Source organism: Carassius gibelio, chromosome A24 (assembly GCF_023724105.1).
Source record: "Carassius gibelio isolate Cgi1373 ecotype wild population from Czech Republic chromosome A24, carGib1.2-hapl.c, whole genome shotgun sequence".
Taxonomy (NCBI): domain Eukaryota; kingdom Metazoa; phylum Chordata; class Actinopteri; order Cypriniformes; family Cyprinidae; genus Carassius; species Carassius gibelio.
In genome coordinates, this window is record NC_068394.1 from 14190685 (window position 1) to 14217457 (window position 26773).

Below are 26773 nucleotides of genomic sequence, written 5' to 3' on the forward strand. Positions count from 1 at the left end.
AAAAAGAAACCTTTATACCCATTTATTATCATTAATTATGTAACGTTGAATCTAAATGATTTATAAAGCTACTTTTTGTAATGTGCATACAGTGCTTCTCTCATCTAACACAGCAATGACTTGAATTGACTTTTGTGGGTAATTTCTCACCACAAATTGATATGCAGATCATTAAGATAAGATTAACGAGTAAGCCTTGTAATTAAATAGATTAAAGATTTTAATCACAGCCTTTATGGCCGTGGTCTTGACGTCTTGAAGCTCTTGAGTAAGTGTTGTGTGTGTCTGATGACTCTTGTTTCCTCAGCGCTATAACTGCTTCAAGCACCACTGGAGCGACGCTCGGAGGAGTGTGTGTCTGGAGGTGACTCCGGGAGGCATCGATCAGATCGACCCTCAGACCAACCGTGTGATCTGCTCGTACGACTACCGCTGCGTGGAGGGCTTCGCCGAGCTCTCTGACTATCAGGGAGGCTTCTGTGTGCTGTATGGAGGCTTCGGCAGACTGGTGTGTGTTCAGCCCTGATCCAGCCCTGAGACCTGAGACTCACTCACAACTCACCTCCCCTCTCTCTCTCTCTCTCTCTCTCTCTCTCTCTCTCTCTCTCTCTCTCTCTCTCTCTCACTCTCTCTCTCTCTCTCTCACTCTCTCTCTCTCACACACTCTCTCACTCTCACGCTCTGTCTCTCTCTCTCTCTCCCTCTCACACACTCTTTCACTCTCACGCTCTGTCTCTCTCTCTCTCCAGCATCTGTTTGCGTCCGAGCACCGTGATGAGATCATTCGCAGTGCGATCGAACACGCTGGGAACTTCATCGGCATCACGCTGCGTCTGCGTAAGGATCCTCTGAGCTTCGAGGGCTTCCTCGGCGAGCGTCTGGGGAAGTACAGTTCGGACGAGTGCATCACCTCACTGACCGAGTTCATCGTGCAGAAGATCACGCCGCGGCACACGGTAAGATCAGCTCAGGACCTGATGTGCTCTCTGGTGTGTGTGTGGAAAGATCTGATGGATGCTCGTGACTGTGTTTGTCTCAGGAGCCTGTGAAGAGGATCCTAGCGCTCACAGAGACGTGTCTGGTGGAGCGAGACCCTGCCTCTTACAACATCGTCACCATCAAGCCCTTCGGAGAGGTCTGTCCCGTCACAAGTGAATTCAAGAAACACATGGTCTGGTTAAACAATGCTACATTTAATATTGATAACTCTCCTATTAGAAGCTCACTAACAATAACAGTGCCATCTGCATACTTTAAAACATATACATATTTGTGTAGAGAATAAATGGTAGAGGTGAAAGCACACATCCTTGTGAGGAGCCCGTAGAGGAACAAACCTGGTCAGAAAGGGTTTTACTTTCTGTGTCCTATTCGTTAAAAAATGAAGAATCCAGCCCACAATATTGTTACTCAATGTAAACTGTTCTAAAAGCCTTTCAGTTGGAACATGGGATTGGATCGTATTAAAAGCAGATGAAAAATCAATGAATAAAAGCTGAGCATGAGACCAGTTAACCTCCATTAAACTCAGAATGTTGAGATATAAACGCAAATTGTGAGAAATTCAGAAATGTGAGTTATAAATCAGAATTAGGATATATAAACTCAATTAGGAGATAGAAGTTAATTGTGAGATAAACTCAGAATTGCTAGAATAATTTAGAATTATGAGATAAACTTTGAATTATGAGATTTAAACTCGAATTGTGAGATATAAAATTGAATTGTGAGCTATAAACTTGAATTGTGAGATAAACTTAGAATTAAGAGATCTAAACTCGAATTGTGAGATATAAAATTGAATTGTGAGCTATAAACTTGAATTGTGAGATAAACTTAGAATTATGAGATCTAAACTCAGAATTAGGAGATATAAATTAATTGTGAGATATAAAATCGAATTGTGAGATATAAACTCTGAATTGTGAGATAAACTTAGAATTATGAGATTTAAACTCAGAATTGTGAGATATAGGCTTGAGCGGTATCCAAATTTTGATACCGTCAAACCTCCTCCCTATTTTACCTCGGTATGCGGTATTACCGTGAATAATTAAAAAAATATGACGTAAACCTGAGACAGCATCACCAAACTGTTGGCTTGTGCCTAAACCATTCAGAAACTGAATACCAAACACTAATACTGAAACAAGAACAAAATGACATGCACAACAATATTAACAACTTTTATTAGTAACAAATAGCAATAGTCAAACATAATTAAATTAACATAAATATACAGAACAGTTTTTGCGCAGAGATGCGCACACAAATCAATAAAATCACTTGGGGTGTGCACAGATATTATTATTATAATATTCGTTCGGCTCTAATTATTCGATAAATAAAAATGATATTCGAATTTCGACATATTTTTGCTTGCCATAAAGAAAAGAAAAAAGGGAAAAAAGTCCACAATAAAACCTAATTCGGTCACTTTCTGTGATTCTCCATGGCATATTTGATGTATGAAAGCAAAAAATAATTAATGAATGAATAAGAACTGCGGTCTTCTACAGTACTTCAAATATGCCGTGGAGAATCACAGAAAGTGACCGCATTCAAGAACATTGTTCCGGCGTCTCTCAAGCAACGAATAAACACCGCTAACTTGGAGAATGCAGTGAAAACTCCTCTTCTCGCATCTGCCCTAGACCCTCGGCCCAAAGATCTCAGGTTTCTCGATGAAAACATGAGAGAAGAAAGAAAAAAAACTTTTTTGAACATTATCAGAACATTTTCCTTGATGCGAGACGAGTGGTGCGTCACCAACGATAAAGAGGATGCAATGCCCACTCGTCGGAAAAGATCTTCTTCTTCTCCAGTTCTTCAGCGATGATTACAGAGACTCCAGCCGAGACGAGTGGGAACAGTTCCTGCTGGAGCCATGTATTCCACCAGATGAGGATCCCATTCAGTGGTGAAACAAAAGCACACCGCTATTTGTGAGTCCCGCCAACATCTGTGCAGTCAGAGCGCGTTTTCTCTGCGGCCGGCCTTATTTTTAACAGACGGAGCCGACTTTCCCCCGATCATGTTTACATGCCCGTGTTTCTTAACAAGAACATGTAAAACAATAGAAAAAAAAAAAAAGCAAAAAAGATTTGCAGACAGTTTCAAAGTTAGGCTAAGTGTAAGCTATATTCTGTACAATGTCATAATTGCGGCAGGCTGCTTTACGTTTTTTCTTTGTTCATATTTTATTTTTATTTTATTTTATTTTTTGCTTTTAATCTGTAGGCTATACTTTTGTTTGTTTGCGTTGTTAAAGTTTTTCAGCTACAAAACAGGATGTGTAATGTTCAAGCTTATTGTGTGTAAGCTTGTTCCAAAATGACAGAAACAATAAATGTTGCTGAAAAATAACGTCTGTCTCATTAAACTTAATTTAAATAAACGAATATTCGAATATTCGTTTTTTGTGAGCTCAAAATTATTCGAATGTGATCTTTGCGGAAAAACGCCCATCCATAAAAATCACACTGCATGAACAACTTCAAATAACAAAGAGCAGATTATAAAAGAGAGCGAACTTCTTTCCAGTCTTCTTTTCCAAAATAGTTTTTAATGAAAACCAAATAAAAATACCCGAATCCAAATAAATAAAAAATAAACAGTGCCAATAGGAACGAATGTAGAAATACAATCTAGTCAAGATTTTTCGCTAGGGCACGTTGTGGACCGACAACTTTACCTGCGGTGCTGAAAACCTTGATGGTGTGCTTGCCTACTATCGTGCCACTCGCGACATCTGGGGAAAACACCAGTCAGCATTTTTCCATGAATGAAGTGGGTCCTCGTCTCCTTGAGTAACTGGCTCTAAACAGTAGGCTGTTATTTCAGCTCCGATTCGGTCCTCTACGTTGCCGATGCCGACAGGACCTGCCATTGCATCGGCTTTTTTTTTTTTTTTTTTTTTTTGCAGCATATTCCCAGAGTCATCTTTTTTCGTGAGGGCACAATTTTCAAATAGCCTCATCCTTATTTACCACCTCTTCCTTCTCGTTCGGTCGAAACCCGGAAGTGATACCGTTGCTATTTTTAGATCCCGCGGTATACCATATTACCGTATTACCGCCCAAGCCTAGTGAGATATAAACTCTGAATTGTGAGAAACTTAGAATTATGAGATTTAAACTCAGAATTGTGAGAAACTCAGAATTGTGAGATATAAACTCTGAATTGTGAGAAACTTAGAATTATGAGATATAAACTCAGAATTGTGAGAAACTCAGAATTGTGAGATATAAACTCAGAATTGTGAGAAACTCAGAATTATGAGATTTAAACTCTGAATTGTGAGAAACTTAGAATTATGAGATATAAACTCTGAATTGTGAGAAACTTAGAATTATGAGATTTAAACACAGAATTGTGAGAAACTCAGAATTGTGAGATATAAACTCTGAATTGTGAGAAACTTAGAATTATGAGATATAAACTCAAAATTGTGAGAAACTCAGAATTGTGAGATAAACTTAGAATTATGAGATATAAACTCGAATTGTGAGATAAACTCTAAATTGTGAGATAAACTTAGAATTATGAGATCTAACTCGAATTGTGAGATAAACTCAGAATTTTGAGAAACTTAGAAATTGAGATCTAAACTCGAATTGTGAGATAAACTTAGAATTATGAGATTTTAACTCAGAATTGTGAGATAAACTTAGAATTATGAGATTTAAACTCAGAATTGTGAGAAACTCAGAATTGTGAGATAGAAACTTAGAATTATGAGATATAAACTCAAAATTGTGAGAAACTCAGAATTGTGAGATAAACTTAGAATTATGAGATATAAACTCGAATTGTGAGATAAACTCTAAATTGTGAGATAAACTTAGAATTATGAGATCTAACTCGAATTGTGAGATAAACTCAGAATTTTGAGAAACTTAGAATTGAGATCTAAACTCGAATTGTGAGATAAACTCTAAATTGTGAGATAAACTTAGAATTATGAGATCTAACTCGAATTGTGAGATAAACTCAGAATTTTGAGAAACTTAGAATTGAGATCTAAACTCGAATTGTGAGATAAACTTAGAATTATGAGATTTTAACTCTGAATTGTGAGATAAACTTAGAATTATGAGATTTAAACTCAGAATTGTGAGAAACTCAGAATTGTGAGATATAAACTCTGAATTGTGAGAAACTTAGAATTATGAGATATAAACTCAAAATTGTGAGAAACTCAGAATTGTGAGATAAACTTAGAATTATGAGATATAAACTCGAATTGTGAGATAAACTCTAAATTGTGAGATAAACTTAGAATTATGAGATCTAACTCGAATTGTGAGAGAAACTTAGAATTGAGATCTAAACTCGAATTGTGAGATAAACTTAGAATTATGAGATTTTAACTCAGAATTGTGAGATAAACTTAGAATTATGAGATTTAAACTCAGAATTGTGAGAAACTCAGAATTGTGAGATAGAAACTTAGAATTATGAGATATAAACTCAAAATTGTGAGAAACTCAGAATTGTGAGATAAACTTAGAATTATGAGATATAAACTCGAATTGTGAGATAAACTCTAAATTGTGAGATAAACTTAGAATTATGAGATCTAACTCGAATTGTGAGATAAACTCAGAATTTTGAGAAACTTAGAATTGAGATCTAAACTCGAATTGTGAGATAAACTTAGAATTATGAGATTTTAACTCTGAATTGTGAGATAAACTTAGAATTATGAGATTTAAACTCAGAATTGTGAGAAACTCAGAATTGTGAGATAGAAACTAAGAATTGTCAGATAAACTCAGAATTGTGAGATATAAACTTAGAATTAAGAGATCTAAACTCGAATTGTGAGATATAAAATTAAATTGTGAGCTATAAACTTGAATTGTCAGATAAACTTAGAATTATGAGATCTAAACTCAGAATTAGGAGATATAAATTAATTGTGTGATATAAACTCAGAATTGTGAGATAAATTTAGAATTATGAGATTTAAGCCTAGAATTGTGAGATATAATCTCTGAATTGTGAGATAAATTTAGAATTATGAGATCTAAACTCGAATTGTGAGATAAACTTGGAATTATGAGATCTAAACTCGAATTGTGAGATAAACTTATAATTATGATATCTAAACTCGAATTGTGAGATAAACTCAGAATTGTGAGATAAACTTAGAATTATGAGATATAAACTCAGAATTGAGATATAAACTCAGAATTATGAGATTTAAACTTAGAGTTGTGAGATAAACTCAGAATTGTGAGATATAAACTAAATTGTGAGATAAACTTAGAATTATGAGATCTAAACTAGAATTTTGAGATAAACTCAGAAATGTGAGATAGAAACTAAGAATTGTCAGATAAACTCAGAATTATGAGATCTAAACTCGAATTGTGAGATATAAAATTGAATTGTGAGATAAACTTAGAATTATGAGATCTAAACTTGAATTGTGAGATAAACTCAGAATTGTGAGATATAAACTCTGAATTGTGAGATAAACTTAGAATTATGAGATCTAAACTCTGAATTGTGAGAGCAACTCTGAATTGTGAGATCAACTCTGAATTGTGAGATAAACTTAGAATTATGAGATTTAAACTCAGAATTGTGAGATAAACTTAGCATTATGAGATTTAAACTCAGAATTGTGAGAAACTCAGAATTGTGAGATAAACTTAGAATTATGAGATCTAAACTCGGATTGTGAGATAAACTTAGAATTATGAGATCTAAACTCGGATTGTGAGAAAAACTTAGAATTATGAGATCTAAACTCGAATTGTGAGATAAACTCAGAATTGTGAGATAAACTCAGAATTATGAGATCTAAACTCTGAATTAGGAGATATAAATTAATTGTGAGATATAAACTCGAATTGTGAGATAAACTCAGAATTGTGAGAAACTCAGAATTGTGAGATATAAACTCTGAATTTGAGATAAACTTAGAATTATGAGATCTAAACTCGAATTGTGAGATAAATTTAGAATTATGAGATCTAAACTCGAATTGTGAGATAAACTCAGAATTGTGAGATATAAACTCTGAATTGGGAGATAAACTTAGAATTGTGAGATACACTCAGAATTTTGAGATATAAACTCTGAATTGTGAGAAACTTAGAATTATGAGATTTAAACTCAGAATTGTGAGATAAACTCAGAATTATGAGATCTAAACTCGAATTGTGAGATAAACTCAGAATTGTGAGATAAACTTAGAATTATGAGATTTAAACTCTGAATTGTGAGATAAACTCAGAATTGTGAGATAAACTTAGAATTATGAGATCTAAACTCTGAATTAGGAGATATAAATTAATTGTGAGATATAAACTCGAATTGTGAGATAAACTCAGAATTGTGAGATATAAACTCAGAATTGTGAGATAAACTTAGAATTGTGAGATAAACTCAGAATTTTGAGATATAAACTCTGAATTGTGAGAAACTTAGAATTATGAGATTTAAACTCAGAATTGTGAGATAAACTCAGAATTATGAGATCTAAACTCGAATTGTGAGATAAACTCAGAATTGTGAGATAAACTTAGAATTATGAGATTTAAACTCTGAATTGTGAGATAAATTTAGAATTATGAGATCTAAACTCTGAATTGTGAGATAAACTCTGAATTGTGAGATAAACTTAGAATTATGAGATCTAAACTCAGAATTGTGATGTAAACTCTGAATTGTGAGATATAAACTCGAGTTAAAAATTTGCAATTCTGAGAACCAAGGTCTGAATTGTGAGAAATTGCAAGAAAAAAAGTAACAATTATGAGATAAAAAGATAAAGAGAGAAAAAAAACTGTGTGTGTGTGTGTGCAGGTGTTCGCTCTGATCTGTGATGCAGACAATCCTCAGGTGTTCACTGTCGAGTTCATCCGTGGTCAGATACGCAAGTACTGCTCCACAGAAAGGTACAGCATCTCAGACGCTCGTGTGTGGTTCTGCTGGTGATCTCAGAGTCTGACGGTGTGTGTGTGTGTGTGTGTGTGTGCAGGGACTCTCTGCTGGCGAGTCTGCTGGACAGCGTGCGTGCGTCGGGGAACAGGGACGTGTGTGTGAAGATGGCCCCCACACACAGGGGTCAGCGCTGGGGTCTGCTCAGTATGCCTGTGGATGAGGAGGTGGAGAGCCTGCACCTGCGCTTCCTCGCTGCTCCTCCCAGTGCGTCCTGTATTAACTCTTCACATCAATTAAGGTTTTGTAATTGTTTTTTGGTTGTGCACTCGAGTAACTTGGTTCTGTTTGTTCTTCTTTCTTGTAGATTGTAATTTTGCAGATGCAGTGTTCAGATTTAACGCCAACATCTCTTACAGTGGAGTGTTACACGCCGTCACTCAGGACGTGAGTCTGCTTCATCTCTGTGTGCTGGGGCTCAGTGTTTTCATGTTTCACTTTAATTCTCTCCGTTCTCTTCCTGTAGGGTCTTTTCTCAGAGAACAAGGAGAAACTGATCAGTAATGCGGTCCTGGCGCTCTTATCTCAGGACGTGGAGCTGCCGGGGCCCAACTCTGAGCTGGAGGCACAGTTCCAGGCCCTCAGGCGTCTGGTGGCATCTAAAGCGGGCTTCCAGGCCTTCACACAGCTGCCCAAGTACAGGCCTCCACCAGAATAACACGCACCACAGATATTAGCATTTATATCACACTCAAATGTGCCTGAGGTTATTGTGTGGAGTTAGTTCTCTGGCCTCTTACTGGTTCATGATGATCTCAATCCTTCAGTTCACACTCAGTTATTCTTCACTGTCCTTCTCTTGATCTGTTTGCTGAGCTGCTCAGTTCTGTCTGGGTTTAATAAAAACACTCTGTTGTTCTTAGATCTGGTCCCATGGGTGGACTCGAACCCGCAATGTAAATATTAGTCCATATATCTCAGTGTACCCCTTTTCCTTCTCATTTCTGTCCATCTGTCTCTCCATTGGCTTAGTCTGACCATTTTAAGATTATCTTCATTTGTTTGCCATTTCCCTTTCTTTGTTTAAATACTTTACTCCTGCTCTCTCTCTCTCTCTCTCTCTCTCTCTCTCTCACACTCTCTCTCTCTCTCTCTCTCTCTCTTTCTCTCTCTCTCTCTCTCTCTCTCTCAAATGTTTCTGTCATATTTCATTATTTCTCCGTCTCTGGGTCACTGAGATGTATGAATTGACTGGTTGTTCTCCTTTCCACTATTTATACATCTAGTATTCATTCAGTATTTGTAATCAACCTGCAAATATTCAATGGATTATTAAAAATGCCATTTTTTTTCACAGTGATTTTATTGTATATACATAACTAAATGTTTATATTGCATATAAATGTTTTGGGCGTGTTGCAGGTTTAGAGAGAAGCTGGGAGTGAAAACTGTTAAAGCACTGAAGAGAAACCAGAACGGTGTGACGCATGCAGCCATAGACATGCTGTGTGCTCTCATGTGTGTAAGTGACGCTCACTGAAGCTCCTGTAGAGTCACGCTCATGACCGTCTCCTCACATGTCCCCGCTGTGCTCTGCAGCCGATGCACGATGATTACGACCTGCGCCAGGAGCAGCTGAACAAAGCCTCTCTGCTCTCCTCCAAGAAGTTCCTGGAGAATCTGCTGGAGAAGCTGATCAGTAACGTGGTGCGTCCCAGGCCTGTAGAGCAGCGTGATGATGATGATGATGATGATGAAGGTCACTCACCTGTTTCTCTTTCATCAGGAGCACGGCTCAGGAGCACTAGTGATCAGCTCACTTCTGGACTTCCTGACCTTTGCCCTCTGCGCTCCTTACAGCGAGACCACCGAGGGCCAGCAGTTCGACATGTTGCTGGAGATGGTGGCCTCCGACGGACGCACACTCTTCAAACTCTTCCAGGTCAGGGGTCAGATGATGATCAAAAGTCTCTTCTGCTAAAAAAAAAAAAAGCTGCATTATTTGTTCAGAAATACAGAAGAAGAAAAAAACAGTGTAATATTACTCCAGTGTGAATCATCTGTGTTCTGTGTGAATCTGTGTTAAAGTGTAATGTATTTCTGTGATGCTCCGCTGTATTTTCAGCATCATTCCTCCAGTCTTCAGTGTAACATGATCTTCAGAAATCAGAATAATATGATGATTTACTGCTCAAGAAACATTTCTGATTATTATCAGTGTTAAACACAGTTGTGCTGCACAATATTTCTGTGGAAACTGTGATAGATTTTATTTTTCAGGATTCACAGATGAACAAAGTTAAAAAGAAACAGCATTTATTTGAAATAAATGTATAAATTTGAAATAAAAAATAAAAATAAAAAAGCTCAGGGGTTAATAAAGGCAAAATATCAAATGAGACAAATATACATATTTACAACTTTATAAACAGCAATAACTCTGATTGGATTTGTCCGAAAGTCATACACACTTAGGAAGACTCGAGGGCGAGTAAACCATGGGGTCATTTTCATTTTTGGCTGAACTATGTCTTTAATGCATCCTTGATTATAGATGTCTTTTGAACAGTAGTGTGTGTGGTGTTTCTCTCACAGCATCCCTCGATGGCCATCGTCAAAGGTGCGGGTCTGATCATGAAGGCCATCATCGAGGTGAGTCCAGCCGCTGTTCCTCCAGTGTGTGTGTGAGTCTGTGTGAGTCTGTGTGTGTGTGTGTGTGTCTGATCCCAGCGTGTCGTCCTCAGGAGGGAGAGAAGGAGATCTCCAGTAAGATGCAGGAGCTGGCTCTGAGTGAAGGAGCTCTGCCCAGACACCTGCACACCTCCATGTTCACCATCAGCTCTGACCAGCGGATGCTCACCAACAGGTCAGTTCAGCTCACACTGACCTCCTCACACTGTAACACAGGCCTGATCACGGGTTTATCACACGCAGGCAGCTGAGTCGTCACCTGGTGGGTCTGTGGACGGCGGAAAACCCCACGGCCCTGAACCTGCTGAAGAGGATCCTGGTGAGACACAGACTGGACATTCACCAATGCTTTTCTGCTAGAAGTAGCTCTGAAATCATCAAACACTGTCTGTCCTTCAGCCCACCGGTCTGCTGGCGTATCTGGACAGCTCTGACCCCGTGCCTGAGAAGGACGTGGACCGCATGCACATACGAGACAACGTGAAGATCGCCACGGTACGAGCCACTAGCCTGCTAACCTGCTAACCTGCTAGCCTAACTCTCAGATATCCTCTTTTAATGAAATATAGGATGAATCGTTTAACTAATCTCACCGGTCACACGTTATTTTAAGGTCCATTTCTCAATATTAACCCTAACCTCAACTTTTGCTTCAGTTAACTCCTAATTTGCTGGTTATTAATTGTTAGTGCAGTAGTGCTCGAATAAGGGAAGCAGAATATGTGCTTTTATAATCACTGATAACAGTCTCACCATACTTCACCAATGTACTGGTTAAGAATTGCAAGCATTGTGTGTATTGCAAAGTTTTCTGAAATGTTATGTTTAAATATGCAATAAATTCAAATATGCACTATTATACACTTTCAGGACAGAAATCTGAACACTGGATGAAGCCTGGTTCTAATTAATATTTTAATCACTTCATAAATCAGAAAATACTTTTAATAAAGGTTTTAGAATTAAAAAAGGATTCAAAAGTATAAATCAGTGTGAATTAAATATGAACAAACCTTCAGAGTACAGAGAGGAATAAACTGTAGAGAATAAACCTCTTTAACTCCTTAACTGTCACCCCCCCATTTTTTAAATAGGCATTAAAGTGCACTATCCAAACTAAAATTGCTGTTATTTATGAACACTTTGGAATATAAACATAAGGTTGGTCTCTTTTTAAAGAAGAAAATTAGCAGATTTTGGCAAAAGTTTTTTCAAAAACATTAAGTATCAAAAAGTTATAGAAGTTTAAATGTACTATAAATAATATGCGCTATATTCATTTTATTTTATTAATTATCAATATTTTACACAACAGGTTTTACTCTAAAATTGGTATAAAATTAAAGCCTTGTGTCTACATAAGTTATGTTATAAATTTGAAGTTGATATGTAAAAAATTGAGGTTCCTGTGAGATTTTATTTAGGGTGTCATACCACACACAGCCACTGGGAGTCATCAAAACTATTTTGAATTTTGCATAATGATTTTTTCTCTGGATTTCTCTGTGAATTTTACTTCTATCTCAAAATAACCACCAAATATGAAATCCTGAGACTCAGACCTTTCTGATGATATGTTTGTTGCCAAAATTATAAAACGTTTTGGTTCTAGAAGACCGTAATGCATTATGTTTTATGACACTTGGCCCTGCCCACTCAGTGGGAGGAGACCGCCATTAGATATTAAAGTACCATTTCCATGGTAAAGCAATGTCCGATTTCAAAATGGTTTTCACAGGATGAATCTTGGGCTTCTAAGCTTTCAAATGATATATGATTTATGATTTTTACTAAAATATTTTATAGAGAAAAAGACGACAACACAAAAGAGTGCCAAGCGTCCCACAGGTGGGACGGTAACCGTTATGGGATTTAAAGGTATAGATTAGAAATTAAATCTACAGGCGCCAATAGATGAGTGCAATAAAATAAATACTTGTGTATAAAAATAGTTTTCAGAAAAACACTTTATGAGCAGCTGAACAGCCCAAAATCCCTTGTTTGTACTTAAGCATAAAAATATCACATTTGCAGATATTTAGGTTTGCATCTGTTTCTACAGCCGCTTTGATTGAGCTGTGCGTTCCATGACAGAATGGTTTTGTGTTGTCTGTGTGACTCCGCCCACTGCCCGTTTTTGACACTTTGGGGTGCCAGTGGTGGGAAGAGACCCCACCTAAAAAGCCTTGACATCACCTAAAAATCAGTATATCCAGAGCAATATTAAACTCAGCTCATCAGTGTAAGGCTCATCGTCCGCTCGTCCTGTTGCACGTCCTCAATCTGGCAACCTGTGTGAGCATCAGCGGGAGACACAACAGATCTGATCTCCTGCTCCAGCTGTCTTTATTACACCCTGCACCTTTAATCACTAGTAATGTTGTTCTGCAGGACCAGTTTGGCAGGAATAAGGTCCCGGAGTGGCAGCGTATCGCAGGTAAAGCTGCTAAAGAGGTGGAGAAGTTCGCCAAAGAGAAGGCTGACGTGGTTCTGATGCACTGGAGAGATAAGATGGGCATCACTCAGAAGGAGGTGAGCGTCGTCTGCGTCTCTGCTGGGGTCAGGTCTGGGCTGGGCATGCTAACACTAGAGCTGGGCTGATATCTCTCTGTTTTGCTGCTCTGGATGGGGAAGCTGTTCAGACTGCTGTGCTTCATGTGTGATGAGTTCCTCTGATCTTCTGTCTCTGGTCTTCACTAATAAACGCTCAAACGTGGCTCGCTCGAGATCTGATGAAGCATCTGCAGACCGTCACTGTTTCTGAGAGCACTGCTCCACATTTCACGGCTAAAATTAGGGGAAAAAAGGGATAAAATTCCAGTCTGTGCCAGTAAACTGATCAATTAATGTTGTCATAATTCTGTGCCATTATTTTTGATCATATGAAATATAGGCTAATGATTGACAAAATGATTATTCTGTGTCTAATTTTAAAATGCATGTATTTAGGAATCAAATTATAATGTAAATAATAAAAAAGGGATATTCATTTTGAGATTTACATTGAATGATATCATCTAGTCTCCACTGTAAACCCAAGATGATGATTGATGTGAAGCATGAGCTGCAGATGAAGACACAGCTTTGGGATCATGAGCATGACTTACACCATCATCATCATCGTTTCTTTGCTCTTGAGCCTCTAATCACACTGCCATTAAAGCCAGCTTCACTGAGACTGACACAGTGTTCATTAGAAACGGCTGATGTGACCTTTAACCTCTCTTATCTCTGCCCCCCCATCGGCTCTTATTGGGGTTTCTGCTGTCAATCAATGCAGCAGGACAGGAACAACCTGGTGAGTAGTTTCGTCCAATCAGAGACTGTCTCTCTCTGTTAGCCCCTCCCTCTCTCATGTCAGTCTCTCGGTCTCATGTAACACGGGTGTGTGTGTGTGTGTGTGTTCTGTCTGTAGCTGTCACACACTGACTGTATTAGATCAGCTGTCCTCCATGTGTTCAGTGTTTAGAGCAGGATCATAACTTCACAGCTCTGGTGTCGTCAGCATTACCCTCACATCCCATAATAGCTCTGCTTGTCTCTTAAACCAGTGTTATAAGCAGAATGTGCTGTAGAGATGGTGTGTTACTGATTGTAGAGTGTAAACCAGAAGCCGGTGATCCTGAGGAAGAGACGGCAGCGGATCAAGATCGAGTCCAACTGGGAGCTGTTCTACTACAAGTAAAGGATGTGTTTAATGATTGAGTTCTGTGTGTGTGTGGTCATCAGAGCTGTGACGCTGCTGTGTGTGTGTGTGTGTGTGTGTGTGCAGGTTCCAGCTGGATCACGCTCGCTCGAACCTGATCTGGAACCTGAAGACACGTGAGGAGCTGCGGGACGCTCTGGAGGCCGAGATGCGCTCCTTCGGTGTGGACCGAGAGCTGGGCAGCGCTAGCATCATCTCCTGGAACCACCAAGAGTTCGAGGTCTGTCTCATCACTAACACTGGAGAAACTCTGATGTGATGTGATTCAGTGTCACGGGGAGAAACACTCGCAGCGTTAAGAGCATGCAGTCTACACTCACAGTTTATAGATTTTACAGGTTACTGAAGCCGATCAGATGTGATTATTATGAGTGACAGAACAAACAGAAGACAAGCAATTCAAATATAATAATAATATCAAAACTTTAATACAGAAAACTAAGGATATATGAGTATAGAACAGAGCTGTATTTCCCAGCGCAGTGTTTCTGACCGCATGTGAATCAGCGCTAGAACGGATGTCTGCTTGTGTTCAGGTGAAGTACGAGTGTCTCTCTGACGAGATTAAGATCGGAGATTATTACCTGCGTCTGCTGCTGGAGGAGGATGAGAACGAGGAGTCTGGAGCCATCAAGAGATCGTAGGTGTCTGAACAGACTCTGAGCCGTGTTGGTCTGGCTGTTATTGTGCTGATCTTCCTCTGTGTTGTTCTCTAGATACGAGTTCTTTAACGAGCTCTACCATCGCTTCCTGCTGACTCCTAAAGTGGCCATGAAGTGTGTGTGTCTGCAGGCGCTCTCCATCGTCTACGGGAAGTGCTGCGAGGAGATCGGACCGTTCGCTGACACCAAGTACATCGTGGGCATGCTGGACCGGGTCAGTGTGCTGAAGTTACAGGGATGTGTGTCTAGAATCACTGTTTTAACCTCGTGTTTTTGCTCCTGTGCAGTGTACAGACAAGCTGGAGAGAGACCGACTCATCCTCTTCCTCAACAAACTCATCCTCAACAAGGTGAGACACGTCTGCTGATGAACCTCAGAGCTGCTGATCACACATCCAGGGTCTAACTCTTCTGTTCTGACAGAGAAATGTGAAGGATGTGATGGACTCTAACGGAGTGCGTATACTGGTGGATCTGCTGACCCTCGCTCACCTTCACACTAACAGAGCCACGGTGCCGCTGCAGGTACTGCCCAAACACACTGCTGCAGAGAGAGAGAGATCAGTGCTGTACACTGGAGGAATATTTCAGTTTTACTGTATTTGTGATCAGATAAACACAGCCTTGAGCAGGAGAGGAGTCTTTTAAACAGTGGTATGCTGATGATGGGTAATGTCCAGATGTTGAAGTCTGTGCTGTTTTCAGAGTAATGTGTTGGAGGCTTCTCCAGACATGAAGCGCGAGAGCGAGAAGGAGTGGTACTTCGGGAACGCAGATAAAGAGAGGAGAGGGCCTTTCGGCTTTGAGGAGGTGAGTATCTGCAGCAGAGCTGGAGCGTGTGATCGGAGGTGATCTGGTGTTTGAGCTGGTGATCCGTGTCCTCAGATGCAGGAGTTCTGGAGCGCTGGGACGCTAACGGCTAAGACCCGCTGCTGGGCTCAGGGCATGGACGGCTGGCGGCCGCTGCAGTCCATCCCTCAGCTGAAGTGGTGTCTGCTGGCCGGAGGACAGGCCGTGATGAACGAGACCGATCTGGCCACGCTCATCCTCAACATGCTGATCACCATGTGCTCCTACTTCCCCAGCCGGTACAGTCCCGCTCCTCACAGCTGCTCCACACACACACACACACACACACACAATATGTTTAAACATGCCTGTATTTCTGTGTTTGTGTGTTCAGGGATCAGGACAATGCCATCATCAGACCTCTCCCGAAGGTGAAGAGACTCATCAGTGATAACACCTGTCTGCCACACATCGTCCAGGTACACATCTCTGTCTCTGTGCTCCTCTAGAGCTGTGTTTAGAAACCGCTGACATCCTCCTGTCCTCCACAGCTGCTCCTGACCTTTGACCCCATCCTGGTGGAGAAGGTGGCTAACCTGCTGTACCTGGTGATGCAGGACAACCCTAACCTGCAGCGTCTCTACCTGAGCGGAGTCTTCTTCTTCATCATGATGTACACCGGCTCAAACGTGCTGCCCGTGGCCCGGTACTCTCCTGCGTCTCAGCCCATCACAGCTGACTGATGTCATCAGCTCCTGATCACGTGTTTCGATAACGTGCTGTATGTGTAACTGTGTTCTTCTCTCCAGGTTCCTGAAGTACACTCACCTGAAGCAGGCCTTTAAATCTGAGGAGGTGACTGCTTCATCTGATGATCTGCCGTCTCTCACAGTGCATGTAAAGACAGGGAACAGTTAATCTGAGCATGTGTTTGACCCGCAGGCTAAAGGTCTGGACATCGTTCAGAGGAGTGTGTTGGGCTCCATGCTGCCGGAGGCCATGGTGTGTTACCTGGAGAACTACGAGGCCGAGCGCTTCTCCGAGATCTTCCTGGGAGAGTTTGACACGCCTGAAGCCATCTGGAGCAGCGAGATGAGGTCAGATCTGGTTCCTCGCTCTGGACTTCCTGTTTCTGAGCCGTTTCTCTGCACATCCAGCCGGACAAAAGCTCAGCCACAAAAAAATCCAAGCAGGAGAATCAAAGTTGGCACAGCACTGCTCCAGAAGTGATGAACATAGTTAAATATTGTTCTGCTTTTGGAGCTGTGGTGTGCCAACTTTGATTCTTATGTGGGTTGAACCTTCAAATTTGTACTTATTTACCTATACTTATTTGTACTTTATTACAAATTTATATTCTTTTTTTTTGTTAATTAATATTATGTTTTTGGTTTCATGTTAAGTTTTTTTTTAAATGTTTGTCATTTTGTGTATTGGACATTTTTATTGTTTTAACATGTCTGTATAGTTTTATTCATTTATATTTTGGTTTTAATTAGTTTAGTATATCACATCAAACTAAATGAAAATGATGAATGTTAACCTGGTGTGTGTGGACAGGCGTCTGATGATCGAGAAGATCGCTGCTCATCTGGCAGACTTCAGTCCTCGTCTGCAGAGTAACACTCGTGCTCTCTATCAGTACTGTCCCATTCCTGTGGTCAGCTTCCCTCAGCTGGACAACGAGCTCTTCTGCAACATCTATTACCTGCGGCACCTGTGTGACTCCACACGCTTCCCCGACTGGCCCATACGAGACCCGGTACACACACACACACACACACACACACTGTGACTGATGGCCCAGCTCCACGCTCTGTGTGATGTGAAGACCTGTGATTGTCTGCCCCCTGCAGGTGAAGCTGCTGAAGGACACTCTGGACGCCTGGAAGAGAGAGGTGGAGAAGAAGCCGCCTTCCATGTCTGTGGATGACGCCTATGAAGTGCTGAACCTCCCTAAAGGACAGGGACAGTGAGTCTCTCTTTTCTTTTGTAGTACTTCATTTTTTGCACTTCCAAAACCAGTCATTGTTTAGTTTCACGTGAACATTTAATTGCATTCTGACCCTTAAGACTTTTATATGTGTATTAATTTATTTGATTGCTTAACCTCTTTTTACATGCAGAATACACATCTCTCGTTCTGAGAGTAGTGATTATTGACTGTAATCTTTGTTGCTTTTTTTAAAGGCATGAAGAGAGTAAAATAAGGAAAGCTTACTTCAGATTGGCCCAAAAATACCATCCAGACAAAAATCCTGAGGGCAGGGTATGTACAACAATTCATGAGTGTCATTATCATTGAATGAATTCTAAACTTTGTGTGTGTGTGTGTGTGCTCAGGACATGTTTGAGAAGGTCAACAAGGCCTACGAGTTCCTCTGCACCAAATCGGCTCGTATCGTGGACGGTCCTGACCCAGAGAACATCATCCTGATCCTCAAAGCCCAGAGCATCCTGTTCAACAGACACAAGCAGGGTTAGACGCCTCGCTGCTCTCAGACACCGCTCCTGATCTGCAGACGCTCAGAGACTGATCTCCTCTCTCTCTCTCCTCAGATCTGGAGCCGTATAAATACGCCGGCTACCCCATGCTAATTAAGACCATCACCCTGGAGACGGGTGACAAGCAGCTGTTCTCCAAGACCTCGGCTCTGTTACCGGCCGCCGCGGAGCTGGCCTTCCACACCGTCAACTGTTCGGCGCTGAACGCGGAGGAGCTGCGGCGGGAGAGCGGCATCGAGGTCAGCATGTGTAGACTTCTCTTCCCTTCTCTTCCCTTCTCTTCTCTTCTCTTCTCTTCTCTTCTCTTCTCTTCTCTTCTCTTCTCTGTCTGCTGGTGTTGATGAGGCTTGTGTGTTCTGTGTCAGGTGTTGATGGAGGCTCTGTCCCGCTGCGTGTCTGTGCTCACCGCCTCCAGCAGACCGGAGGACATGGCAGTGCAGGTACATCAGCACACACACACACACACACATGCAGTGAGCTCACAGTGTGATTCTGAGTGCATGTGGGTGTTCTTCAGGTGTGTGGACACGTCTGTAGGTGCTACAGCGTCGCTGCTCAGTTCGAGGAGTGCAGAGAGAAGATAGTGGAGCTTCCCAACATTATTAGAGATGTTTGTCACATTCTCTACTACAGCAAGGTAAGAACACTCATCTCTTTATTACTGACTAACAACTAGAGAGCTGTGTTGTATTGTTTGTGTGGATAAGTGATGTCTTCATACAGAGTCTGCGAGTGTTTGTGTTTGCCGTCTCTCAGGGTCTGCCGCGCTTGGCGTCTCTGGTGGTGGAGTGCGTCAGCTCCTTGGCGGTGGACTTCTTCCTGCAGACGCACCTGTATCAGGCCGGGGTCCTGTGGCACCTGCTGGCGAGCCTCTTCAGCTACGACTACACGCTGGAGGAGAGCGGCGTGCAGGCCAGCCACGACACCAACCAGCAGCAGGTGTGCAACAGTCTGGCCAAGTTGAGCGTGGTGGCCCTCGGGCGGCTGGCGGGGTACAGCGGGGCCCGGAGCCCAGAGGAGAGTCCAGCCGGAGAGCTCAATGGTGGAGGAGCCGCAGCACACCCTCCGGAGAACCCTGCCATCAGGAAGAGTCTGGCTGCCATGCTGACGCCCTACATCTCACGCAGACTGGGCCGCAGCTCGCCCGCAGAGGTACAGAGGAGCACCCCTCAGTGCTCACACAGAGACTCAAGAGAGACTGGACAGATGGACAGTGGCTGTGTGTTGATCTGTGCTTCTTCTGTGGGTTCTCCAGGTGCTGAAGCTGTTGAACAGTAACTCAGAGAACCCGTACTTGATCTGGAACAATGGGACGAGAGCGGAGCTAATGGAGTTCCTAGAGGAGCAGCAGGAGAGCAGCATCAAGAGAGTGAGACGCTGCTCCTGATCCTTCACTGCTCCTCACACTCCTCTGATTCACATCACATTCACTCTGTGTTTACACTCGTCAGATTCACATCACACTCAGTCTTGTGTGTTTGCACTCCTCTGATTCACATCACACTCACTCTTGTGTGTTTGCACTCCTCTGATTCACATCACACTCACTCTGTGTGTTTGCACTCCTCTGATTCATATCACACTCACTCTGTGTGTTTACACTCGTCTGATTCACATCACACTCACTCTGTGTGTTTACACTCGTCTGATTCACATCACACTCACTCTGTGTTTACACTCGTCTGATTCACATCACACTCACTCTGTGTTTACACTCGTCTGATTCACATCACACTCTTGTGTGTTTACACTCATCTGATTCACATCACACTCACTCTGTGTGTTTACACTCATCTGATTCACATCACACTCACTCTGTGTGTTTGCACTCGTCTGATTCACATCACACTCACTCTGTGTGTTTGCACTCGTCTGATTCACATCACACTCACTCTGTGTGTTTACACTCGTCTGATTCACATCACACTCACTCTGTGTGTTTGCACTCCTCTGATTCATATCACACTCACTCTGTGTGTTTGCACTCCTCTGATTCATATCACACTCACTCTGTGTGTTTGCACTCCTCTGATTCATATCACACTCACTCTGTGTGTTTACACTCGTCTGATTCACATCACACTCACTCTGTGTGTTTGCACTCCTCTGATTCATATCACACTCACTCTGTGTGTTTACACTCGTCTGATTCACATCACACTCACTCTGTGTGTTTACACTCGTCTGATTCACATCACACTCACTCTGTGTTTACACTCGTCTGATTCACATCACACTCTTGTGTGTTTACACTCATCTGATTCACATCACACTCACTCTGTGTGTTTGCACTCGTCTGATTCACATCACACTCACTCTTGTGTGTTTGCACTCCTCTGATTCACATCACACTCACTCTGTGTGTTTGCACTCCTCTGATTCATATCACACTCACTCTGTGTGTTTACACTCGTCTGATTCACATCACACTCACTCTTGTGTGTTTGCACTCCTCTGATTCACATCACACTCACTCTGTGTTTACACTCGTCTGATTCACATCACACTCACTCTGTGTGTTTGCACTCGTCTGATTCACATCACACTCACTCTGTGTTTGCACTCGTCTGATTCACATCACACTCACTCTTGTGTGTTTGCACTCGTCTGATTCACATCACACTCACTCTTGTGTGTTTGCACTCGTCTGATTCACATCACACTCACTCTGTGTTTGCACTCGTCTGATTCACATCACACTCACTCTTGTGTGTTTGCACTCATCTGATTCACATCACACTCACTCTGTGTGTTTGCACTCGTCTGATTCACATCACACTCACTCTTGTGTGTTTGCACTCGTCTGATTCACATCACACTCAGTCTTGTGTGTTTGCACTCCTCTGATTCACATCACACTCACTCTTGTGTGTTTGCACTCCTCTGATTCATATCACACTCACTCTGTGTGTTTACACCCGTCTGATTCACATCACACTCACTCTGTGTTTGCACTCGTCTGATTCACATCACACTCACTCTTGTGTGTTTGCACTCGTCAGATTCACATCACACTCAGTCTTGTGTGTTTGCACTCCTCTGATTCACATCACACTCACTCTTGTGTGTTTGCACTCCTCTGATTCACATCACACTCACTCTTGTGTGTTTGCACTCCTCTGATTCACATCACACTCACTCTGTGTTTACACTCGTCTGATTCACATCACACTCTTGTGTGTTTACACTCATCTGATTCAAATCACACTCACTCTGTGTGTTTGCACTCGTCTGATTCACATCACACTCACTCTGTGTTTACACTCGTCTGATTCACATCACACTCACTCTGTTTACACTCGTCTGATTCACATCACACTCACTCTTGTGTGTTTGCACTCGTCTGATTCACATCACACTCACTCTTGTGTGTTTGCACTCGTCTGATTCACATCACACTCACTCTTGTGTGTTTGCACTCATCTGATTCACATCACACTCACTCTGTGTGTTTGCACTCGTCTGATTCACATCACACTCACTCTGTGTGTTTGCACTCGTCTGATTCACATCACACTCACTCTGTGTTTGCACTCGTCTGATTCACATCACACTCACTCTTGTGTGTTTGCACTCGTCTGATTCACATCACACTCACTCTGTGTTTGCACTCGTCTGATTCACATCACACTCACTCTGTGTTTGCACTCCTCTGATTCACATGACACTCACTCTGTGTGTTTGCACTCGTCAGATTCACATCACACTCACTCTGTGTTTGCACTCCTCTGATTCACATCACACTCACTCTTGTGTGTTTGCACTCCTCTGATTCACATGACACTCACTCTGTGTGTTTGCACTCGTCAGATTCACATCACACTCACTCTTGTGTGTTTACACTCGTCAGATTCACATCACACTCACTCTGTGTGTTTGCACTCGTCTGATTCACATCACACTCAGTCTGTGTTTACACTCGTCAGATTCACATCAAACTCGTGTGTTTGCACTCCTCTGATTCACATCACACTCTGTGTTTACACTCCTCTGATTCTCATCACACTCACTCTGTGTGTTTGCACTCGTCTGATTCACATCACACTCACTCTTGTGTGTTTACACTCGTCACATTCACATCACACTCTGTGTTTACACTCCTCTGATTCTCATCACACTCACTCTGTGTGTTTGCACTCGTCTGATTCACATCACACTCACTCTTGTGTGTTTACACTCGTCAGATTCACATCACACTCACTCTGTGTGTTTGCACTCGTCTGATTCACATCACACTCAGTCTGTGTTTACACTCGTCAGATTCACATCAAACTCGTGTGTTTGCACTCCTCTGATTCACATCACACTCTGTTTACACTCCTCTGATTCTCATCACACTCACTCTGTGTGTTTGCACTCGTCTGATTCACATCACACTCACTCTTGTGTGTTTACACTCGTCAGATTCACATCACACTCTGTGTTTACACTCCTCTGATTCTCATCACACTCACTCTGTGTGTTTGCACTCGTCTGATTCACATCACACTCACTCTGTGTTTACACTCGTCAGATTCACATCACACTCACTCTGTGTGTTTGCAGGGAGAGTGCGACAAGAGCTTCGGCTCAGAGTTCCTGTTCAGTGAACACAGGAAGGAGCTGATCGTGGGAGAGATCTTCGTTAGGGTTTATAACGAGCAGCCCCTGTTTCCTCTGGAGGTGAGAGACACCTAAACTACTGTACTGAACATCCCAAAACATCTCTTCTGCATTTATCTGTTAAAAATACAGCAAAAACTCTGAACTCTGATCTGTGTGTTTGTCAGTATCCGAAAGCGTTCGCGTCGAGTCTCTTGGACTATGTGGGCTCTCAGGCTCAGTATCTGCACACACTGATGGCGATGACGCAGACTAATAAGCTGGAGTCGCAGCAGCACGCTCAGAGACTGCGCTGGGCTGAAATGGCGCTGGAAGCTCTCCGCAACGTCATCAAGAACAACCCAGGTGCCTGAAACACAGCACACTGATGCATGTGTGTGTCTGTGTAGAGGCTGGTTTGTGATGTGTGTGTTTGTGTGTGTCGCAGGCACTGAGACGGAGTGCATCGGTCACTTCAAGCTGCTCTTCTCTCTGCTGAGGGTCCACGGCGCTGGAAGAGTCCAGCAGCTGGCTTTAGAGGTACACTGTAAACCACAAGTCTGTGTTTCATACTTTACTGACATCGGAACATCATCACTGTTAACACTGTGTGTTTGCTGTAGGTGGTGAATACTGTCACAGTAAACCAGGACTGTGTGGTCAACATTGCTGAGTCTCTGGTTCTGCCCAATCTGCTGGTCCTGCTGCACTCCTTACCCTCCAGTAAGACTAATGAAACATGACAGAACTAATATATATATAAACCTTTTTTTAGTTAGTTGTCAAGGCATTTTTTTTTTCATTTTAATTTTGTTGAAGTTAAACTAAATCTGAATATTTAATATAAAATATAACCATTATAATAGTTTTTTTTTTCTAGTAATAAATACAGCTATAGGTCACCTCACCATCTAAATATTTGGCATTTTTTCTGAACAACGGAACACACCAGTAGTGAAACATATTAATCACACTCAAATGCACTCTCACACACTTTTACTTGCACGCGCATTTTCACACATACACACACACTCACTTGTACACAAACACACTCACTTACATGCACATTCATACATAAACATGTGAACACACACATGCACACTTATACACAAACACTCACTCACGCATGCATGCACTCACACACACACTCACATTCACACTCACTCACGCACGCATATACATTCAATCACACACTCAAGAATAATCACTCACTCGCGCACACTTACAGAGTCACACATGCAAACACACACGCTCACTCGCACACAAGCATACTCGCACACTCATGCACACACAAGTCAAGTCACCTTTATTTATATAGCGCTTTAAACAAAATACATTGCGTCAAAGCAACTGAACAACATTCCTTAGGGAAACAGTGTGTCAATAATGCAGAATGATAGTTAAAGGCAGTTCATCATTGACAGTCACACACGCACACTCCTACACAAACACACATGCACAAACAGTCACACATGCACTCACACACAGACGCACACTCGTACACACTTACGCACACGTACACACACGCACACTCACATGCACAATCATACACACACAATTGTGCACACACACATACACACTCACGCACACACTTTCACTCACACTCACACACACAAGCATACTATATCCCTCACACTTGCATATGCCTATGGATATGCATATGGACATGCATATGCCCCCACTCACACGTATACTCACTCACACGCGCACACACACACGTGCACACTTACATGCACTTATTATTTTAAGGTAACTACATTGCTTTTATGTCTCTTTATTTCTATTTTATTTTAATATCCACTTTGAAATGCTGTAAGTGCCATATAAATAAATTTGTTCTGACATTAATAGTTCAGTTGGGCATAAAATCTACAACAGAAAGTTTGTTATTATTTTTATTTATAATGCCTGCAAAAAGCCCTGACTTCTCATACGCAAATGTCAACTATTGATATCATTGAAGGTTCCAGTGTTGCTCTCTGCTCTAGTCTAACGCTCGTGTCTCTGTGCATCTGCAGGTCGTCAGCTGGTGCTGGAGACGCTTTACGCTCTGACCTCCAACACCAAGATCATCACTGAGGCCATGAACAGAGGTGTGTGTGTGTGTGTGTGTGTGTGTGTGTGGACACGTCTCCAGTAGCTGATCTCGGAGCAGTCTCCTCTGACCTCTGTGTGTCTCTCAGGTGCGCTGATCTACCTGCTGGATCTGTTCTGTAACTCCACTCATCCTCAGGTGCGCACGCAGACGGCTGATCTCTTCTCCAAGATGACTTCGGACAAGCTGGTGGGACCCAAGGTAAGACTCCTTCAGTTCCTCCCTCATCGGAGCGCTGTTTTGAGTTAAACTCATTCCCAGCATCACTGCATGTTTCATCACTCGTTCACCTGTGTCTGCTCTCTCTCAGGTGCGTCTGACCCTGATGCGCTTCCTGCCGGGCGTATTCATGGACGCCATGCGTGATAACCCCGAGGCGGCGGTGCACATATTCGAGGGAACCCACGAGAACCCTGAGCTGATCTGGAACGACAGCTCGAGAGAAACCGTCTCCACCAGCGTCAGAGAGATGATGCTGGAGTGAGTCCTGTGACCTCTGACCTCAGATCAGTGCTTCCCTCCGCTCTCCTCCTCCTCCTGCTCACTCGCTCTGCTTCTGTTCACACAGGCACTTCAAGCAGCAGAAGGACAATCCTGACGTCAGCTGGAAGGTGAGATGGAGCTGACTAAGGGCTTCAGTTTAGATTTACTGTTGTACTGTTTCAAATTAAGAGTTCGGTGAGATTTTTAAAAATATTTCTGCATTTATTTGACCTTAAGTAAGGTAAAACAATCAAATATTATTCCAGTTTAAATCAGCCATCATTTATTTCTGTGATGCTCCGCTGTATTTTCAGCATCATTCCTCCAGTCTTCAGTGTCACATGATCTTCAGAAATCAGAATAATATGATGATTTACTGCTCAAGAAACATTTCTGATTATCATCAATGTTGAACACAGTTGTGCTGCTCAATATTTCTGTGGAAACTGTGATGCATTTTATTTTCCAGGATTCACAGATGAACAGAGAGTTCAAATATAAATCCGTTGTTCTCTGTTGTGTGTGTTCCTCAGCTGCCGGAGGATTTCTCTGTGCCGTACGGAGCAGGTCAGGGCGAGCTGGCGGTCGGCGGGGTGTTCCTGAGGATCTACATCGCTCAGCCCGGCTGGGTCCTACGCAAGCCCAGAGAGTTCCTGGTGTCGCTGATGGACACGCTGACCACGCTGCTGGAGAAGAACAACCCGAACGTGAGTGTGTGACTGCAGCAGACAGCACTGATACGAGTGAGCGTCTGTATGGATGTGGTGTGTTCTCCTGTGCTCAGGGTGAGGCTCTGGAGACGGTGACCACCGCAGCCGTGTGTCTCTTCAGCACACAGACACAGCTGGCCGATCAGGTTCCTCCTCTCGGACATCTGCCCCGCGTCCTGACCGCACTCAGCCACAAGAACAACGCCGTGCCCAAGAGTGCCATCCGCCTCATCCACGTGCTCTCAGACAACGAGGTACAGCTCAAACACACCTTGTGATGTGGTGACGGTGTGTGTGTGTGTGTGAGAGAGAGAGAGAGAGAGACAGCAGGTGAAGGTGACTGTGTGTGATGTGTGTGTGTCCTGCAGCTGTGTGTGCGCTCCATGGCTGCGCTGGACACCATCGGGCCGCTGATGACGGGGATGAAGCTCAGGGCTGATATGGCAGCACTGGCCTGTGAGGCTCTGAACCGCATGTTCCAGCAAGAGCAGACCGAACTGGTCGCACAGGTGACGCAAACACACTAGAGCAGGGTTTTTTTATTCATTTAAATTTGTTTTAGATTCATTTATACACTAGTATTCAAAAGATTGTGGTTTTTTTCTCCAAGGCTGCACTTAATTGTTGAAAAGTACAGTAAAAACAGTAAAATTGT

At 42.4% G+C, this 26773-nt stretch overlaps 1 protein-coding gene across 6 annotated transcripts in view; it reads left to right on the forward strand.

Annotated features, from left to right (window-relative positions):
• LOC127946136 (dnaJ homolog subfamily C member 13) overlaps positions 1-26773 on the forward strand; it is a 38452-nt gene that overhangs the window by 8773 nt on the left and 2906 nt on the right. For 3 of the 6 annotated variants that reach the window (XM_052542454.1, XM_052542450.1, XM_052542451.1), the window contains exons 6-53: positions 308-508; positions 750-956; positions 1040-1135; positions 7822-7913; positions 7997-8163; positions 8264-8343; positions 8423-8592; positions 9319-9418; positions 9496-9603; positions 9683-9838; positions 10492-10548; positions 10641-10762; positions 10831-10906; positions 10987-11082; positions 12979-13119; positions 13868-13885; positions 14186-14268; positions 14360-14513; positions 14830-14933; positions 15010-15169; positions 15243-15305; positions 15379-15480; positions 15661-15765; positions 15841-16043; positions 16139-16223; positions 16296-16450; positions 16554-16599; positions 16687-16841; positions 17305-17506; positions 17601-17716; positions 17935-18013; positions 18088-18223; positions 18304-18488; positions 18615-18689; positions 18767-18886; positions 19006-19401; positions 19505-19618; positions 22795-22911; positions 23019-23196; positions 23279-23370; positions 23454-23553; positions 24849-24923; positions 25014-25126; positions 25236-25405; positions 25494-25536; positions 25942-26115; positions 26193-26372; positions 26487-26627. In XM_052542454.1, coding sequence (XP_052398414.1) covers positions 308-508; positions 750-956; positions 1040-1135; positions 7822-7913; positions 7997-8163; positions 8264-8343; positions 8423-8592; positions 9319-9418; positions 9496-9603; positions 9683-9838; positions 10492-10548; positions 10641-10762; positions 10831-10906; positions 10987-11082; positions 12979-13119; positions 13868-13885; positions 14186-14268; positions 14360-14513; positions 14830-14933; positions 15010-15169; positions 15243-15305; positions 15379-15480; positions 15661-15765; positions 15841-16043; positions 16139-16223; positions 16296-16450; positions 16554-16599; positions 16687-16841; positions 17305-17506; positions 17601-17716; positions 17935-18013; positions 18088-18223; positions 18304-18488; positions 18615-18689; positions 18767-18886; positions 19006-19401; positions 19505-19618; positions 22795-22911; positions 23019-23196; positions 23279-23370; positions 23454-23553; positions 24849-24923; positions 25014-25126; positions 25236-25405; positions 25494-25536; positions 25942-26115; positions 26193-26372; positions 26487-26627 — 6108 coding nt within the window. Of the gene's footprint in view, positions 1-307; positions 509-749; positions 957-1039; positions 1136-7821; positions 7914-7996; positions 8164-8263; positions 8344-8422; positions 8593-8635; positions 8853-9318; positions 9419-9495; positions 9604-9682; positions 9839-10491; positions 10549-10640; positions 10763-10830; positions 10907-10986; positions 11083-12978; positions 13120-13867; positions 13886-14185; positions 14269-14359; positions 14514-14829; positions 14934-15009; positions 15170-15242; positions 15306-15378; positions 15481-15660; positions 15766-15840; positions 16044-16138; positions 16224-16295; positions 16451-16553; positions 16600-16686; positions 16842-17304; positions 17507-17600; positions 17717-17934; positions 18014-18087; positions 18224-18303; positions 18489-18614; positions 18690-18766; positions 18887-19005; positions 19402-19504; positions 19619-22794; positions 22912-23018; positions 23197-23278; positions 23371-23453; positions 23554-24848; positions 24924-25013; positions 25127-25235; positions 25406-25493; positions 25537-25941; positions 26116-26192; positions 26373-26486; positions 26628-26773 lie in introns of those variants that run through there. The other 3 variants (XM_052542452.1, XM_052542453.1, XM_052542455.1) reach the window with 3 other exon arrangements.